This window comes from Mesocricetus auratus, unplaced genomic scaffold (assembly GCF_017639785.1).
Source record: "Mesocricetus auratus isolate SY011 unplaced genomic scaffold, BCM_Maur_2.0 Super-Scaffold_100004, whole genome shotgun sequence".
In the NCBI taxonomy this organism is placed as follows: Eukaryota; Metazoa; Chordata; class Mammalia; order Rodentia; family Cricetidae; genus Mesocricetus; species Mesocricetus auratus.
The window spans coordinates 109,108,885-109,128,146 of NW_024429189.1; the positions used below are offsets into that span (position 1 = coordinate 109,108,885).

The 19,262-nt window shown below is 40.8% G+C and overlaps 1 protein-coding gene across 8 annotated transcripts in view; it reads right to left on the bottom strand.

Moving 5' to 3' along the window:
- Positions 1-19,262, bottom strand: part of Kif16b (kinesin family member 16B) — a 263,590-nt gene that overhangs the window by 203,635 nt on the left and 40,693 nt on the right. For all 8 annotated transcript variants that reach the window (XM_040746394.1, XM_040746395.1, XM_040746393.1 and 5 more), the window contains exons 4-10: positions 12,922-13,038; positions 10,443-10,540; positions 9,684-9,793; positions 5,767-5,909; positions 4,196-4,364; positions 3,897-4,028; positions 2,636-2,811 (exon numbers count right to left, since the gene is read on the bottom strand). In XM_040746394.1, the coding sequence (XP_040602328.1) occupies positions 2,636-2,811; positions 3,897-4,028; positions 4,196-4,364; positions 5,767-5,909; positions 9,684-9,793; positions 10,443-10,540; positions 12,922-13,038 (945 nt within the window). The remainder of the gene's footprint in view (positions 1-2,635; positions 2,812-3,896; positions 4,029-4,195; positions 4,365-5,766; positions 5,910-9,683; positions 9,794-10,442; positions 10,541-12,921; positions 13,039-19,262) is intronic.

Sequence of the window (19,262 nt, forward strand, 5' to 3'; positions counted from 1 at the left end):
ATAGAAGTAAATACATCTCAGAATCTTTCTGTTTTATGACACATGATCTCTGTAGTGGTAATATGCAAAATCACTAAAAATAAGAACTGATTTTTATTTAGCTTTGCTTAAATAAACAATTCTAAAAATGGAAACTAAATTAACACTCAAAGAACTATAGAAGCATTGGAATAGAATATTCTAGAAATAGAGGAATGTTCTCAGAAAGATTTACTCAGAATTATTTTAAAGAGAAACTGAAAGAGGGATTTGTGTGTGTGTGTGTGTGTGTGTGTGTGTGTGTGTGTGTGTGTGTCTGTGTAGGTGCACAAATCTGGTAGGTCAGAGGACAACTTTGAGTGTTGGTCCTCAGGTACCTTCTACCATAGTTTGAAATCTGTCTCTCATAAGCTGGAATTTCACAATGCAGGTGAGGCTACTGGTCAACAAGCTCACAGGGTTCTGCAAGTCTCCATCCCCTATCTCACCATGACATTTAACCTCTCACCTGGCTCAATATAAGCAAGTACTCACCAACCAGACCACCCTCCAGTCGCTTAATCAGAGATTGTTTTTTATGACACTTACGAAAATTTGTTTTTTATTAATTATCACAAATTCAACTAAATAGGATTTGCTTATAATGTATCAAAGATTTATAGTTACAGATTATTCCTTAGTTTGGATCAGGCTCCCAGGTTCACTATAATGTATGTTAAATTTATCAAAATAAATTCTAAATAGACTTTCAATCCTCACTTCTAAAACAGTAACAGAGTTACTCCTTTAGTTATAGAAATGGCATTAACTCATGAAAGACATTAAGGGAATAAATAAACACAACAACAGACAAACAAAACAAACACAACCACAAACAAGGCAAGCACAAGACAGGGTTGATGAGATGTTTTAGTGGCTGTGCTGGGTAGTTTTATGTCAACTTGACAAACGCTAAAGCCCTCTGAGAGGAGGGCACCTCAATTAAGAAAATGCTTCTATAAGATGGGGTTCCAGGCATGCCTATAAGGCATTTTCTTTATTATTAATTGATAAGGGAAGGCCCAGTCCATTGTGGGTGGTGCCATCTCTGGGCAAGTGATCCCAGGTTCTGTTAGAAAGCAGGCTGAGCATCAGCTCCTGCTTCCAGGTTCCTGTACTAGTTGAGTTCCTATCCTGACTTCCTTCAGTGATGAACAGTGATGGAAATGTAAGCCACATAAACCCTTTCCTTCCCAAGCTGCCTTTGGTCACAGTGTTTCATCACAGCAACTAACAAATACAGTGGGTAAAGACACTTGTCACCAAACCTGATGACAGGAAATCAAGCCTAGGAACCCACATGCTGAAAGGAGAGAACTAAATCCTTAAGGTTGTCTTCTGACCCCCACAGGGGTACCATGGTACGTGCATATCCACTCTCCCTCAACATGGTCTCTTACACAATCAAATGTAATATTTTCTAAATACTTTCCTTCACATATTGGTCATTTAAAAGGCTTACTTTAGACAAATAACATATCCAAAACACAGATAAAGGATTCTATAAACAGAAACAAGTATTGTGGTTCCTGGTATCACATTCTACTGACAACTCCCTTTCACAGCAGAGGCCCGACATCACAAATGGAAGTGTGTGCACAGGCCTGACACACACAAATGGAAGTGTGTACAAAGTTGTGTTAAGTGCAATGAAGGAGTCCTGTTTAAGTGCTGTCTGCCATCTTGTGATATGTCTGCCAGGCAGACTTCAGGACACAGGAAACTGAGTTTGCATTTTGACAGTATTTCAATAGTTCAGATCATTTATGGGTTATCAAGAGTATGCAATATCATATATTCTTACAGGGAAAGTACTGAACAATTCCCATTTACAGAAATGGGGCTGTTTAATGTAGACTTAAGATGTCCACACATGGCCTAAGAACACAGGATGAAATAACTGTATCTTCATTTTATTTCTAACAGCAAGACTTTAAAATACTAGCCCTGATTTTCTTTCAAGGGTGACTTTTCTTCACAGTAGTACCTAAGCCATCTGGAACTTAGCTCACAAAGTTCTCACAGAGCATAACCGTGCAGGCACATGCTCACACTGTGAGAAACAAAAGAATACAGCTTCTCTGTAACTCAAAAGATCCTCAAGTCAGGTCACTTCAACAATCATGCAAGGCCCTGAAGAACAACATCACATCCAGGCCATAGACATGATATCAGAGGCACAATTAAGTCACCATAACCACCTATGGCATGGCTAAAGAGAGACCAAGAAAGGTGCCATACATATCCTCTCTGTTAAAATACATTTATAGTCATAAAACACATGGGAAGAATTTTGAATATTAATCTAAGCATCTAAATTTCTTCTTACTAATGGAGATTATGCCACTAATCCTATTGCATGCTAAATTTCCATCCATAATTGATAACTATTAGATGGTTAATCATTTAAGGTTTGATGGATAAAATCTTACACCCAGAATGCATAAGGAATGCAAAGGCCAAAAGGAAGCTGATATAGAGACTGGCTAACTCATCCAAAGCTTTACTTAGCACTTACTTACTCAAATCAATACCAAAGGATAATTGTCTCATTAAGATCTAGAAATAGATGCCATTACTCAAAGAAAATTATCTATAAATCTCAGAAAAACTCAACCTGATTCCCTTGAGCAAGCAGGGTTTTCAGCCTGGCTATTTCAGCTCGCAGCTCACGGATGAGTTTGACGTTGGCATCCTCATTAATGGTAGGCTTGTTGATGATGTTTTTGGCTCTATTTGCATAGCGAAGGGTACTTAGGGTTTCTCCATAATTGACATCAGCAGGTGAAATGGCTGTGAAGAATGAATATGAAAAATAATTCATCTAGTGCTCCATGTTTCATTTAACACAAAGTTGGTTTGTGATTTAAAAGTCAGATCAACCCCAGGTCACAGGAAAGACTAAATATTCATTGCCAGAGTAATGAATATGAAAAAATTATCTAAGGCTTATAGGAAAGGGTGTTCACTATACCAAATTCAATGTCGTTTTGCTCATCTCACATCTATAATCAGCCACTTGAACAACTTCAAGATAGGGTGTGAGATACCCCACACAGGGAAGGGTTTTCTCCGCTGATAATGTGAAATTTCAGGAATGCACTTCTCCACTGAGCAGGAATTAAAATAGTTTTGCATTTCTGATAAAAACTCATCATCTGTAAAAAAGTGCAGTGCCCAGCAATTTTTCAAAAGTCAGTAGGCTACTTAATTCTTCCCTTCTGGAAGATCTGGTTATTTCTACACTGAAGGCCACAGTAACTTCCACCTAACCATTAAGACTGGGGTGGATACATGGTTGTGTTCTCTTGATGCCACCAGTGAGTGCAGGACAAGAGCTGTGAAGAGGACAGAGGAGGGAGAAAGGAAGAGGAGAGAGACAGAGGGAAGTAGAGCTGAGAGGGAAAAAGTCCCAAGTTCCCCTTAGCACATCTCCTGTTCTACGTTTTTTCTCAATCCTTCCTCTTTCACTTAATTGGTCAACTGCAAAAATAAAAGTATACTTCTATTCCTATTATACTCAATGTCTTTGTTTTTCCTTAAAATTTTAAATTCTGTATCTACCATTTTAAATGAAAAAAAAATGAGTTGTTTACTTGCTTTCTCTATGAAGGGTTTTCTGATGAGCTAGTAAAGTTCAAAGTGTCTGCCTTGTACTTAAAGCAAAGAGAAACTATTGTAGCCTCCATGGTGCCCAAGTCTACAGAACTACAAATTCCAAACTACAGATGTGTTACAATAGGTGACTTTCAAGACAGGAAGAAACATTTATTTAAGATATAAAAGATGCTGCATCCTAATAAGACACTTGCAACTTAAATATTTACCCTTAATTCACAGCAAACACTGATGCTCTGAAAAATAATTTAAATTCTTACTGGCAATCATGATGGTTTTAGAGTTTCCTCCAAGGCTGTCTTTCAACAGCCAAGTCAAAACAGAATCCCTGTAAGGCACAAAAACTTGCTTCTTCTTCACAAGAGGGTTGGCTGCATCCTGAGATAAATCAGCTGCCAGGAAAAAAGAAACAGATCATTCCAAAGCCTCTGCTTTCTTTAATTTAGCTCTAAAAGACCTGAGCACACTGCCTGGGTTTGGGAGACAAACATCCAGCAGGAGTGTTCTGAGCTAACATAGTACGGAGACAGAAAGGGGCAGGAGGTGTCTTCAAACCTACCTAAGGCAGAAATGACATTTCCCAGAGTCACCAGGGACTTGTTTATATTGCCCCCTTCCTTGAGTCTGACCCCAGTGGCACCGGTGGCATCCGCACGCTCACTACCAGCAAGATCAACCAAGTGAATCTTGCTCACAGTTTCACATGGCATTTCAGCATCGAATTTTGCCTGTGGAAAGACATGCATGTAATACTGAAGAAGACAAAAGTTTCCACGCTTGTCATGACCAAATCCCCACCATTTTCCAGTCCCAATGGAGATCTCTCAGGCAGGCCTTTTGTGTTCATTTTGTTATTTTATTGGCTACCATAGTGATTATGTGAACTGCCCAAATTGAACCTGACACAATAGAACTCTACTACATGTGACTCTCATGTTTTATGAAGAACCAGTCCATTTGGCAAACCACTGTCACTCTTAACAAAACCCTCAGGATTGGAGAACAAAAAAATATAAAACCAGCCCCTAAGGGGACCTGGAAAAGAAAACTAAATAAACACGTTAGTTTAATTCTTCAGAAGCTCCAGCATTCCATACGCAAAGGCTCTTTAGAACATGACTAACAAACAGCTATGCAATATAACATTTGATACTGTTTAATAAAACAAGCGTCTTTGAAGATGTGAAACATCAACTGTAAATTCCTTTGCTCTGAATCCTACTAGATGTTTATATTTCCAAAGACCTTTAACCTATGTTTTGCTTTTTTAGCCAAATGCAACAAATAATAATAAAAATAGACTTTGATGGACATGTAAACCTTTCAAAAACTATACTCAGCTACACACTAGCATCCACCAGAAAACTGAAGAAAGGCCAGTAAGTTGCCGTAATGCAAAGCGAAGCTCTAACTATGCTAGCAGGACAGGGAGAATGCCCAGAGAGCTTTCTGATTGGTCTTGGAGAGTCAACTTATTTTCCTGCCCTCTGATCCTCCAATTAGTAAAGGGCCGCCTTCCTGTTTCTGCTGTGTTCGATGTCAATGTGGACAGACAACTCCAATTCCTAACACTTGAGAAAGCCACGAAGACTTACAACTGTATATACCTGTGGTCTAGCTTTGGTAACAGACATACTTCCCCTCAGCCACTCCCAGTCACCTTCAAGATACTGTCCACCACCAGAGCATAATGAACTCTTACATTAGTGCCTCTGAGTACTCACTGTCCTCTAACACTCCTCTAATCATAATCTGTATCACCAGAGCCCGTGGAGTGATAATGGACTACACCCGTTTCTCACCGCAGCCTCCAGCTGCTCTGCTTCAAATTCCATTATCTCCCACTGAGCTTAGAACAATGAAAACTTTTGCTTAATTAGGCACAGGGCGAGTTTTTCTTATGGCTAGAACACGGTGGAAGCCTGCTAAATATTTGTAAGGATATCCATCAGGACTTTTAAGTCACTGTGAATATAGAAAGGCTGAGCACACAGCGTGTTCAACTCTAATTAACAAGGAAGTGACAGTCACCGTTGCTTTCTGCGGCTCCTGGTCCAACACGGATCAGCTGGTGCTAAACAGCAAGGAAAGGCCTGAGGGATGGAGCCTCTGCCCTGTGGCTGCCCTCACCTGAGTGAACTTGATGGTGAAGATGGCATGAGACCTGCTACTAACATCGTTCATCCCCGTGGCTGCAGTGGTCCGGTTGATATTCCCTGCGTCCATAAGTTCTTCCACATCACTGTAGTTCTGGACTAAATGCTTGGATAAATCTAGACGGGAAAGAGAAAGAGTTGAGGGAATCCTTCTGTTATGTAGTGGAGGAAATAGTAACATCCCTCTAAGAATCATGCCTACTGCGCATCTGCCGACCTGGTTGGAGATCTACAGAGTGGTGGCCTGTAATGCAGCCTGGGAGCTGGACCAGTTGGTTGGCCTCAGTGCGACTCAGGAAACTAATCTGAGTGCCCATTACACTCCATTACACAGAGTGCCGAGAATAAGAGTCAGCTATAAACAGCAATCTCTTAGAAGCAGCCATCGCACAAGGAAGAAGAATATGAAAACTCCACCCCTGGGAAGAGCCTCACACATGCCTCGCCCTCCTGCACAACCTGAAAATATTCTTAAACTCTAAAAGTTTTTCACTGTCTCCTTTTTCATAGGATTACAGTGTTTAGGGTTCCTCTGCTTTTTCCCTAGAGCAAGCTCTTTCCTTCCCTCCTGTCAGGTAACCAATCCATATACATAAAGTCACCGCCCCCTCCATGCACATGGTAGCATACTGGGAGAAACACATATGAGGTCCTCTGATCAATCCCGCGAACCACAATACAATGGTTTTTAGAGTAGCATATCAGGAACATTGTGCTGCTTCCTGCTTTTTCCCTAAGTCCATCTAAGGACAATCAGTAACAGTAAGGTGACCTGGTGTTCATCTGTAAGGCTGCAGAGAAATGGCTGTACTTCTGAGACACAATCAATTTAACCAGCTGCCTTTTGAGACTACAGAAGTTGATTTGATTTGCTTTTATTACCAAATACAAGTAAGGGCTATTAAAATATTGTGTGCACTGGTCTTTTCAAATGTATGAGAATGTGGCTACGAAATAAATTCTTGGAAGCAGAACTGCTAAATCAAAGGAATTAGAAACGCTGACATTTGCTGCAAAGCTCTCTTCCACAAAGGGTGGTTTGCTGCAGCGACAGTGAGGATGTGAAGCACGCTTGTCCCCCTCCCCCTCCCCAGCACCCTCTCTATCCACCTAGAGGGTTACAAGCATCATCTGTAAGGGCATTCAGTTTCTCTATTATGATGAAAGAAGCTGAGCAATGTTTCTTTCACTTAAAATTCACCCGTGGCTTGGGGTGGTAGTAAGTGGTGGTAGCTCGGGGTGGTGGTAGCTTGGGGTGGTGGTATAGTCCAATGCCACAGAGCATTTGGCTGGCACGCTCAAAGGAGACCCTGGGTCTGACTCCTAGCACCACTGGGAAAAAAGTTATTCTTCTATGGCTTCTGGGTTTTAAGCCAAATTTTTAAAAAACTTTTCTTCCTCTAAGATGGGAGGCGGGGGGGGGGGGACATGGTACCTTGTGATCATCTCATTATTTAGTATTTCACATGTAAATCCTTGACTTATTTTTCAAGTATTTTGGTATAAAAATTGAGTGATGACACTTTATTTTTTTCTTTTCAGATAAACTAAAATCCATATTCCCCAATATCTGAATACTTCATTACTTAAAATTCTATAAGGATCATAAGTAAAAAGGTCAAAGGATCCAGATGTTTTTACCCTGTTTAATTATTGTCTCTTCATTTATCAGTTTTATATGTTTTAACATCTGCTATATCAATTAAAAGAAAAATATAAAGCTTATGTTAAACTAAAAGCAATAGGTATTCCATAACACCCCCCAACACACACATACACACACACACACACACACACACACACACAGAGCGCTGCACACTTTGCTCTGGGGTGGCAGAGCACAAATGCAAATGGGAACTTAAAATATACATGGGGTCCTGTTGACACACTGAGGACCTCAAGGTTTAGAAAAAGAAAAAAGGAACAAAAAGAGGTACATCTTCAAATCTATGTCCAGTTCCATTCTTGATAGCAAGGAAACATGCTCCATGGACAACACCATAAGAGAGCATGTTTCCATTAGCAATCCCTACTCCCTTAGGCTACTCCCCTGCAGTTTACTCAGTTCCCTCAGGGAGAGCAAAATTAGCCTAACAAGCATGACCTGAAACCCAGTGTATTAGTTACTCCTCTCACTGCAGTGATAAAATATACTTGGCAACAAGACTTAACGAAAGAAAGGTTTATCTTGGCTCAAAGTTCAAGAGGAGACAGTCAACTAGAGTGGTGAAGGCATGGTGGCAGAACTAGGAAGCACCTAGTCCCTAGTTGCATTGTGTCCGTAATTAGGAAGCAGAGGGCCAGGAATGCTTCTGTTCAGCTTCATTCAGTCTGCATCCCCAGAATATGGAATGGTGCTACCCATATTTAGCATGAAGTTGACCTACCTCAACTAAAGTAATCTAGATAATCCCTCATACACATGCCCAGAGATTTGTTTCCATGGTAATTCAAAAATTGCATGGAGTTGACAAAAAGATTAACTATCACAGCCAGCCTGGCAAGGGCCAGTTCTCTATACCCATTACAAGCAACACCCTCCATGATTTCACTGTGCCTCAGTTAGTACTATGGACAGGGACACCACTAAGAGACCAGAGATTTAATGAACCAAGAACCCCAAAGTGTTCACATCAGAGTGCTGTAACTTAACACCACAGAACTGCATCCCAGAAATGATGGCCAGATCCTTTGACCAACACTAATCTTAAATGCAAGACCTTTGCTTGCATGGCTAATGCATGACCCTGGTTTGTATGGCTATTACATAGCTCTGGTTTGCATGGTTGTTTCATGACCCTGGCTTGCATGGCTATTGCAGGACCCTGGCTTGCATGGCTATTGCAGGACCCTGGCTTGCATGGCTATTGCAGGACCCTGGCTTGCATGGCTATTGCAGGACCCTGGCTTGCATGGCTATTGCAGGACCCTGGCTTGCATGGCTATTGCAGGACCCTGGCTTGCATGGCTATTGCAGGACCCTGGCTTGCATGGCTATTGCATGACCCTGGCTTGCATGGCTATTGCAGGACCCTGGCTTGCATGGCTATTGCATGATTCTGGCTTGCATGGCTATTACATAGCCCTGGTTTGCATGGCTATTGCATGACCCTGATTTACATGGCTATTAATTGCATGACATAGGGTACACAACCGAAGTTCTATCCACAAAGGCTCAAGTTAACCTCCCAGACCTGTACTTAAGCCAGTATGGACTGTACTCCTTCACATGGCATGCATTATATGCCAGGAAACTGCATACAGAGAAACCCACCCCCAAACCATGAAAGTAAACGGTGACCTTCACAGCACATCAGTGTGCTTCTCTAGCTATTGCTTAGCCTGCTGTGCGCTTGCGCTATACTCAGTGAACTACTTTTCCTATTTTAATATAAAGGGCCGATTCATTCACTGTCTGTCAGACCCTTCCTGACACTGTACAGATAGGTACCCAGTCCACCGTAGTTATCATATCACAACACATATGCCCGAGAACCAAGAGGGAACACCCATGGGAACTCTTCTGACTAACAAAAGGTCTGACACCATCTTCTTCCACCCACCACAACAAGGTCAGTGAAAGTACCGTCCGTCACTGCAACACACAGGTTTTGGGGGTGGGACTTGATTGTCTTGTTGAAAATGATAGGAAAACCAATTTCCAGACAGTTTTTTAAGCCAAAGGAAATGATGAGTAGGCCTCACAAAACACCTAGTGAAGTACAGACTCAAAGAATGAATGGCAGCTCCTGGCACCTTTACTGTAATAAAATTCCAAAAGTAAACAACTTTTTAAAATTCTTACCATCACCACAGTTTTCATTTTTGATTTTTACAATTCAAAGGGAGAGCAAGGGAGTGTATAAAGAAGACAAGAAACTTCCTTCTTACCCTCAACGTAAGGTCCTTCTTTGGGATGCTCACGGACTCGTAAGTTAAAGGTTTTAGATGACTTCCGCCTAAGTAGGTCTCTCACGCGTTCGTTGTAAATTTCTAAGTAGCTAAAAGTTTTAAATAGAATGAATTTTAGAAAAATCATTTTAAGACACTAATAACAACAAGCATGACATGTGGCAGCAGCAGTCATGTGCACTTCTGCTGTATACTTTACAAGAGGCATCTCACTGAATCCCTGCAGCGGCCCAGAGGTGGGTACTTCATCAACCCCATTTTATACACATGACAAGAGAAGGCTGGTGTGCTTTAAATAACTCGCCTAGAGTCACAGTCACCAAGAGGATGGGTGGCTCTGAGCACTACAGGCGGACACAGCTCTGCTCAAGACCACTGGAGAAACTTGGTGACAAAAAGGAAAAGGTGCTCCGTGCACCCAGGTTGATGCGAGGGTGAGATGCACAGAGTCTCTCAGCCAAAAGAGCAAGACTAACCGCATGAGCTCACAGAGGCTAAGGGCTCGCTCCATCTGAGACAAGAAAACAGAACACCAAAGTTTCCATCGAGCGACGATATTTCATACCCAAACTGTACCCAAGGAATCTCGGTTCTATTCCTAACTAACAGTAAGTTCAGGTCAGGAAGGGACAGGCTCATCCCTCAGAAATCTGCAGCCTCACCCGTGTCTTTGACACCTCTGTACAAGTCAAGCAGCCTGAGGCTCTCAGAACTCTATACCTCAGGTCCTGGACCTACCTGACTTCTGTCCTGAAAGAGGCTTCATCCCATCTGGTGGTTTCATTTATCCGACTGAAGAGTGCTTCACAGATTCGAGGTATTAAACCAGAATCGCCCTGAAATGGAGAAGACGGGTGTTGGAACCATCATTCAAGCTAGATTCAAGCAGATAATGAACTTGAAGTTTGCTGGCATGGACTCTAGAGCCCAGGGTATCAATCAAGCCCAAACCTTCCACCAAGAGTCCCTTAAGACTGCTTCTTACACTGAAATGAAAAGATAATGCCGTCTAATTTCTAAATGCTATTATTTGGATAATATCAGGTATTAAACTAGCAAACACTGGCTGGCAAGGATAAGAAGACTTGATCTCTATCAAAGAATATAGTTTATAATATAGAATAAATCTTAAAAATAGCTGGCTAAATGACAAAGCAGGGATAATACATACCACATACAAAAGAAATACTGACCCAAAAAAAAAAAAAAAAAAACCTTCCAATGTCCTCCAGATAGGCATCTTAAAATGTAGGTGGCAGAAACACATTGAACTATGGAAGACAGGCTTCCTTTGGTATAGCAATCCACGTGTTTCCTCTTAGGAAGAACAAATCCACCATATCACTAAGTGATGAGGGTATATAATCATAGTTCAGTATGCACAAACAAGCCTGTGGGCAACACTCCGTGGACTGGCTAGTTTTATGTCAACTGAGAGGAGGGAGTCTCAGTTGAGAAAATGCCTCCATAAGGTCAGGCTCTAAGCAGACAAAAGGGGCATTTTCTTAATTAGTGACTGGAGAGGGTCCAGTTCATTGTGGGTGGGGCCACCCATAGGATGCTGGTCCTGGGTTCTATAAGAAAGCAGTCTGAACAAGCTTGGGGAGCAAGCCAGTAAACAGCTCCCCTCGATGGCCTCTGCATCAGCTCTTGCTTCCAGATTCCTTCCCTGTCTGAGTTTCTGTCCTGACTTCCTTTAGTACTGAACTACAATGTGGAAGTGTAAGCCAAATAAACCCTTCGCTCCCCAACGTGTTTTTAGTCATGCTGCTTCATCTTAGTAATAGTAACACAAACTGAGACACTGTATCAGACAGCATGCCCTCGCTAGGAAATCCAGACCTCAGAGCACCTGTGCATTCTTGGCCAGTCCTTTCCTACCTCCTCTCAGCTGCCCCTCTAAGAATTGAAAAACTACCATTGCTGTGGCTTTAAGGTATTTTTCCTCTTTGCATCTACCATTCAATTGGTCCAAGCTGTTACCAAGGAAAATGGATACTTCCACCACAAGTTTTTCTTCTTACTTTAGAATAAGTAGGTAGAATACTGAACCCGTACTTACCTTCAAGGTTATAGAAAAAGCACTTGCCATGTAGGAGTGCTTTATATAAAGTAGTGAAAAACTGACATGCAACTTTCACTTTTAGAGGTTTTTTTTTTTCCAAAAAAAAAAATTCAGTAGGAAAAGAAGAGAAAAATAATAAAGTAAAATGGAAAATATGAGGTATGCTGTCTCTCTCTGTCTCTCTCTCTCTTTCATCCTTTCAGAATAATGCACAACTCTGTGCCTTATTTTCCACTTAAACAGAAAGTCTGGGTTTGAGAAGCCAGGTTCCAGGCACGGAAATGATGTTTTGTTCCCTCCAGTACCCAATACCATGCTTCCATGAACCACAAACCTTGACCACTGAAGACACCACTGTGTCTGCTGGCAGGGGACCCTACAGTCACTCACAATCTAGAGCACACCACAGGTTTGGCCATATTGAACAGAGTTCTCACTGCCACATAAAAAAGATAATTAAATATGTACCACTGTCTTAAGTACTTCTCTGTGGGCTGTGTTTGCCTTTTTTTTTTTTTTTTTTTTTGGTCTCCCAAACTTCATCGGGCTGGTCTCAAGTTTGTGATCAAGTTTGTGATCAGCTGGGATTACAAGCATGTGCCATCATGTCCAAACTTACTATATTTACATTTCACTTCTCCACATTCTGATGCAAACACAACACAGTGCCTGTCAAATTACATTAATTACTAAACTGTAGATACTGTGTTTTTAACCATATAAACTGTAAGGGCTCTGTAATGCCAACTTTTTCATGTATTTACTGGACTTACATAACACCTTTCCATCAAAAAGTTAGATATTCCTTTTTACACTATTCTTAGGAAAAATGTTCTGAATAATTTTAAAAAGAGCAGACTTTGGTAATTTTATTCAAACTGTTATGCTGGCAGAAAAGAAGAATAAATTACTTTCTTGATAAAATTATAAGGCTTTTAAAAGAAGAAACGAACTGGGACTTGCACCCATTATTCCTGAACTATTTCTAATTTCAAATCTCTCCAAGGAAATTTAGTTCAGCTTATTACTGAGTTTTATCTTATTACTAAAGGAAGATCAGAACAAAAGTTGGTAGGGATAATTCTATCACTCCAGAGAAAGGTAACTAGAAATTTCCTTCACACACAGTACATAAACAACTAAACAACTTACAGAATTTCCCATCATAGTGTAGGACTTTCCGGATCCAGTTTGCCCATATGCAAAGACACAAGCATTATAACCTTCAAATGCAGATTTCACGACATCTGTGCCCAGAGTTCTGAAAACCTAAAAGAAAAAAAAATATATATATATATACATATATACATATATACATAAACACAAAGGCTGAAAGTGCCGTGGGTTTTAATAAAAGTCCGTGCAGTGTTGACAATATTCTTGAATGTTACTTTCATCTCGAGGGATTACAGCATAAAAATAAATCACTGCCGAGCTGTAACAACAGAATATGTATGCACCCCAGTTTTTAATCAAAAGTAAACTTTCCAAGCAAGCAAAAAGCAGCACCGTCCTTTTTCCTACTTAAACTAGCAAATGATTTCTGAAATAAAAATGTAAACAAGGCCAAGTGGCAATTGTGTCCAGAAGCAAAGATTTTTAACACATGATATTAAAATTCAGAACTGCATAATGTGTAAGCCTATTCATCTTATCAGAGACTCCAGAAATTAGTATTAAAAACCTAAAGGTCATAGTAGCCAGAAATTATTGCCTGAATCCTGCCAAATCAAAGTCTTCGTTTCTCAGGACCAGTCTCCAGGAGGCCTGGGGTAGCAAAGTGCTGGGGATGAGATGGTGAATGGCTGGACTCCCACACAACTGGGCCCGGATGTATTTTCCTGTCCAGATACTTATCCAAATATTGTAGACATGGTGGGGAGACAAGAGGGTCACATCCACAATCAGTCTTCGTCCTATTCCCTACACAATTGTGAGTTGGGGGTAAAGAAGGTGAAGCAGGAATGCTCCAGGAGCACAACTAATGTCAAAGAGACAGATTAAAATGTGAACTGGCCCTGTTATACCCAAGCTAGGAAGGAATGAGCCAAAGATTTGTTGATGTCACAATGTCCTCTAAGCCCACCACACCAAGGCCCCCTCAAATACTTCTGCTACAAAGAGTAGGAGCAATGGCAACTAGAGATGTCAGAGAACGAATGCCATCAGATTCACAGTCAAGGCTGAGGGAAAAAATAAGCAAGTGGGATGACCACTGTACAAGGTGAGGACTCCTACAGTGATGAGCCCTCTGAGCCAACATCAGGAAGCCCAGAAAGCTACTTCTCCCATACTACCCATAGCAGCCAACCCTAGGCTATCCTGGCCATGACAGTACCTGGAGAGCTCTGAGGAGTCCCAGTGGCCAGGCCAGCAACCCAGTCCAGTGAAGTATGACTCTCTATGTGAACCCAGGAGTCAGTATACTGCAAGACTTCTCAAGGGAATGAATACTGCACCCCTGACCACAGCAAAGTCTGCTCACAATTCAGGTGACATCCACAGGGTAACAAAAAATATAGCTCAATAGGCTCAGGCTTTCTTCCTTCTATCCTGTTTGCACTTCCTTCAGCTCCCTCAGTAAAACTTTACTAACTATAATTTCAACTGAAGTTCTTTCACAAATGGCTATAGCCACTTATTCTCGGTTAATTTTTATCCATTTCAGCTTTAGACACTATTATTTTCTGATTACACTGTCAGAGTCTAAGGACTTACTCAATATCCAGCCATGACAGTGGCTCACATTTACTGGGCACTGTCACAGGTTCATGCACTAATTCGAAGAGAAAAGGGCTCATGAACCCTCAGATGACGAAGCTGACAGGGAAGGTCAGTATTCAGAGCCTGGCCAGTGAGTGGCAGAGCTGGGGCTGAACCTCATACAGGGCCTTGGTCACACCCTCTAAATTCCCACAGCGCTGGTGCTAGCTGGAAGGATGTTATCTTCAAACTTCTGTGAAGCTAGAACCCCAAGGGGACTCAGGTATCCAGATCACAAGCTGGGGCATCCTTTCACCAATACATATGCAATATACGTAAAAATTCTACTTCTCCAATTCTCTCAAATTGGAGCCAAAAGAAAAAGTCTTCCATAGACATTTCAGGAAGGGACATTTCTCATAGCCCAGACTAAGGTAAAATAAATCACAGAAAACAGTTAAACTAAACTCAAGTGTTTCCACAATTTATGACCTAGCCCAGCCCTTTGCTGGCCTTGAAAAAGCTGACCCAGACCCTCATGGGAAAGCTGATCCCTACATAGAAAGAGATGGCCCCTCCCCTCATCACAGGCCAGGGAGAATAGGGACAGCTCTCCTGTCCAATAGGATACTTGGTCCCACCACCTTGCCTAAGGTTGGTGGCCCCAGTGGTCCAAACTGACCAGCTCAGCTACCACCCAGGCCCACAATCAGGCCTTGGGTTGGAACACCTTAATCTCCATCCTATCTAGGACCTGCTAGAGCTTGTGAAGGGACTGGTCCTGTTGAATGATATCCACAGGGGTGACCGTGGGATATCCCAGAAGAATTTCCTCGAGGATTCAGTGATGATGGTGTATCAGAAACCAGAGTCCTTGAACCAGCCCAGTGAGAAGGCTCCTTTCAAAGGTGACCCAAGACATCCCAGGGCCTCAACAGCTAGGAATCAACCACAAGAGGGCACTGCTGAAACAGCCACTGCCAGCTAGCCTGGAAACTGGGAGATTATTGGTTTCAAGTATCTCCAGGATTGACTTAAGAAGTGGGTAGTATGAAAGAGATCAAAGCTTCCCAATGGAGTTTTAGAGAACCATTAAGAGAATTAAGGCCTTCTTTAATGGTCTTTAATTTACAAGCCTAGGGGTTTTAATTGCTCATTGATCTTTTTTTCCTAATTCTAAAATAATTGTTTATTTTTTAAAGATTCTAACTGTTTTCCTGCATCTACGATGACTTATTAACATGGCTTAGTAGTAGTGTGTTTTAGTTTGGAAATTCCACAAAGCAATCCCAGGTTACTCTCTGTAAGAATCCCTGAAGCACCAAAAAGAATCACTGTGCAATCCCCTAAAAGCATGGCATTTTCCTTGTGGGTAGAAAGCTTGAACAGTCTAGATCTCCCTCTAAACTCTACATTGGCTTTTAACTACCAGAGAGAAGAGCTACTTTTATTTTTTTATGTCCCTTACTTTGATTATTGTAAATCTCAGGAAGTTACTTCCTGCTCCCACAAATTAACCATCTACAAATTAGGTCATTTGATCAGCAAACATTTTCCAACCAGGTCCTGTCAGTCACAAGATGCTCTCCATCGTTCTGTGTAGCCACCAGGGTATTGAACCTGCTCCCACCCACTGTAAAGGAACCGTGGTCACATACCCACCAGGGGAGGAAGAGACTCCTTCTGCACTCACAGAAAGAAATTATGGGAAGGAGACAATACAAAAACACACCCACCAACAGAAAAACCAATATGACAATGCCAGAAACTAGAGAATCTACAACCACAAGACCAGAACAGTCCTTTGTGGAAGAAGCAGATGAGAAAGACCTTAAAAACAACTTCATGAAAATGATAGAGGCCCTCAAAGAAGGTATGAGAAAATCCCTTAAAGACATGGTAGTAAAAACAAACCAAAACAAGAAATGGAGGAAAAAAACAATCCAAAAATGCAAGAGAGGAAAAGACAAAGGAAAAATTAAAATAAACAATTCAAAAAGTACAAGGGTTGAAAGCTGAAATAGAGACAATAAAAAAAAAACAGTCTGAAAGAATGCTGGAAACGGAAAAGCAGGCAAAAGGACAGGTACTACAGATACAAACATAACCAGCAGAATACAAGAAATGGAAGACAGAATCTCAGGAGTTGAAGATACACTAGGGGAAATAGATTCATCTACCAAAGAAAATCTCAGAGTTCAGGATTGGGAAAAGATTTGCCAATCAAATGGACCCAATATGCAGGCAGGGGTAGCAATCCTAATATCTAACAATTTAGATTTCAAAATAAAATCAATCAAAAGAGATGAAGGAGGGCACTTCATACTCATCACAGGAGAAATCCACCAAGATGAAGTTTCAATTTTGAACATCTATGCCCCAAATACAAAGGCACCCACAGTCATAAAAGAAACATTACTAAAACTCAAATCACATATAAAGCCCCACACACTTATAGTGGGAGACTTCAACACCCCACTCTCACCACTAAAAAGGACTACCAGACAGAAACTTAACAAAGAAGCAAAGGAACTAATAGAAGTTATGATCCAATGGAGATTAACAGACATCTATAGAACATTCCACCCAAATAAAAAAGAATATACCTTCTTCTCAGAGCCACATTGAACCTTCTCAAAAATCGACCACAAACTTGGCAACATATGAAATCTCAACAGGTACAAAAATTTTTGGAATAATTCCATGCACCTTATCAGACCACCATGCCTTAACGTTAGAATTCAGTAATAACACAAATCTCAGAAACCCTGCAGACTCATGGAAATTGAATAATGCACAATTGCACCATTCCAAGGTCAATGAAGAAATAAAAAAAGAAATTAAGACTTCCTAGAATTCAATGAGAATGAGGACACAACATACCCAAACTTATAGGACATTTTGAAAGCAGTGCTACGAGGGAAGTTCATAGCACTAAGTGCCCACATGAAAAAACTGGAAAATAGTTACACTGGAGAATTAACAGCACAACTGAAAGCTCTAGAACACAAAGAAGCAAATTCACACAGGAGGAGTAGACACCAGGAAATAATCAAATTGAGGGCTGAAATTAACAAAGCAGAGACTAGAAAAACAATACAAAAAAATCAATGTAACGAAGAGTTGGTTCTTTGAGAAAATCAACAAGATAGACAAACCTTTATCCAAACTTACCAAATGACAGAGTGTGAACATGAAAATTAACAAAATCAGAAATGAAAAGGAGGACATAACAACAGACACTGAGGAAATCCAGAGAATCATCAGGTCATACTTTGAAAACCTGTACTCCACACAATTTGAAAATCGAAAGGAAATGGACAATTTTCTGGATAGACATCACTTGCCAAAATTAAATCAAGAACAGATAAGCAATTTAAATGGACCTATAACTCCTAAGGAAATAGAAGGAGTCATCAAAAGTCTCCCAACCAAAAAAAGCCCAGGGCCAGATGGCCTCAGTGCAAACTTCTACCAGAAATTCAAAGAACACCTTACACCAATTCTTCTCAACGTATTCCATGTAATAGAAGCAGAAGGGTCTTTGCCAAATTCTTTCTACGAGGCTTCAATAACCTTGATCCCCAAGCCACACAAAGATACAACTAAGAAAGAGAACTTCAGACCAATATCCCTCATGAACATTGATGCAAAACTACTCAATAAAATACTGGCAAGCAGACCTAAGAACACATCAGAAAACTCATTTACCATGATTAATTAGGCATCATCCCAGGCATGCAGGGTTGGTTCAACATACGAAAATAAATCAATATAATCCAACATATAAACAAGCTGAGAAACAAAAATCACATGATCATGTCTCTGGATGCTGAAAAAGCCTTTGACAAAATCCAGCACCCCTTCATGATAAAGGTCTTGGAGAGATCTGGGATAACAGGAACTTACCTCAACATAATAAAAGCTATATACAGCAAACCAACAGCCAACATCAAACTAAAAGAACAGAAACTCAACGCAATTAATTCCGCTAAGATCAGGAACAAGACAAGGTTGTCAACTCTCTCCAAAACCTTTTCAATATTGTACTTGAAGTTCTAGCTTGAGCAGTATGACAACAAAAGGAGATCAAGGGGATACAAATTGGAAAGGAAGAGGTCAAACTTTCACTATTTGCAGATGATATAATAGTTTACATAAGTGACCCAAAAAACTCTACCAGGGAACTCCTGCAGCTGATAAATACTTTCAGCAAAGTGGCAGGATACAAGATCAACTCAAGAAAATCAGTAACCCTACTATATACAGATGATAAAAGGGCTGAGAAAGAAATCAGAGAAACATCAGCCTTTACAATAGCCACAAACAACATAAAATACCTTTGGATAACACTAACCAAACAAGTGAATGACCCGTATAGCAAGAACTTTGAGTCTTTAAAGAAAGAAATTAAAGAAGACACCAGAAGGTGGAAAGATCTCCCATGTTCTTGGATAGGTAGAATCAACATAGTAAAAATGGCAATCTTACCAAAAGCAATATACAGATTTAACACAATCCCCATTAAAATCCCAACACAATTCTTCACACACCTTGAAAGAACAATAATCAACTTTGTATGGAAAAACAAAAGACCCAGGAGAGGCAAAACAACCTTATTGGACAAAGCAACATCTGGAAGCATTGCCATCCCTGACTTCAAGCTCTACTATAGAGCTGTAGTCCTGAAAACAGCTTGGTATTGGCACAAAAATAGACAGGTAGGCCAATGGAATCAAATTGAACACCCTGATATTAACCCATACATGTATGAACATCTGATTTTCAAC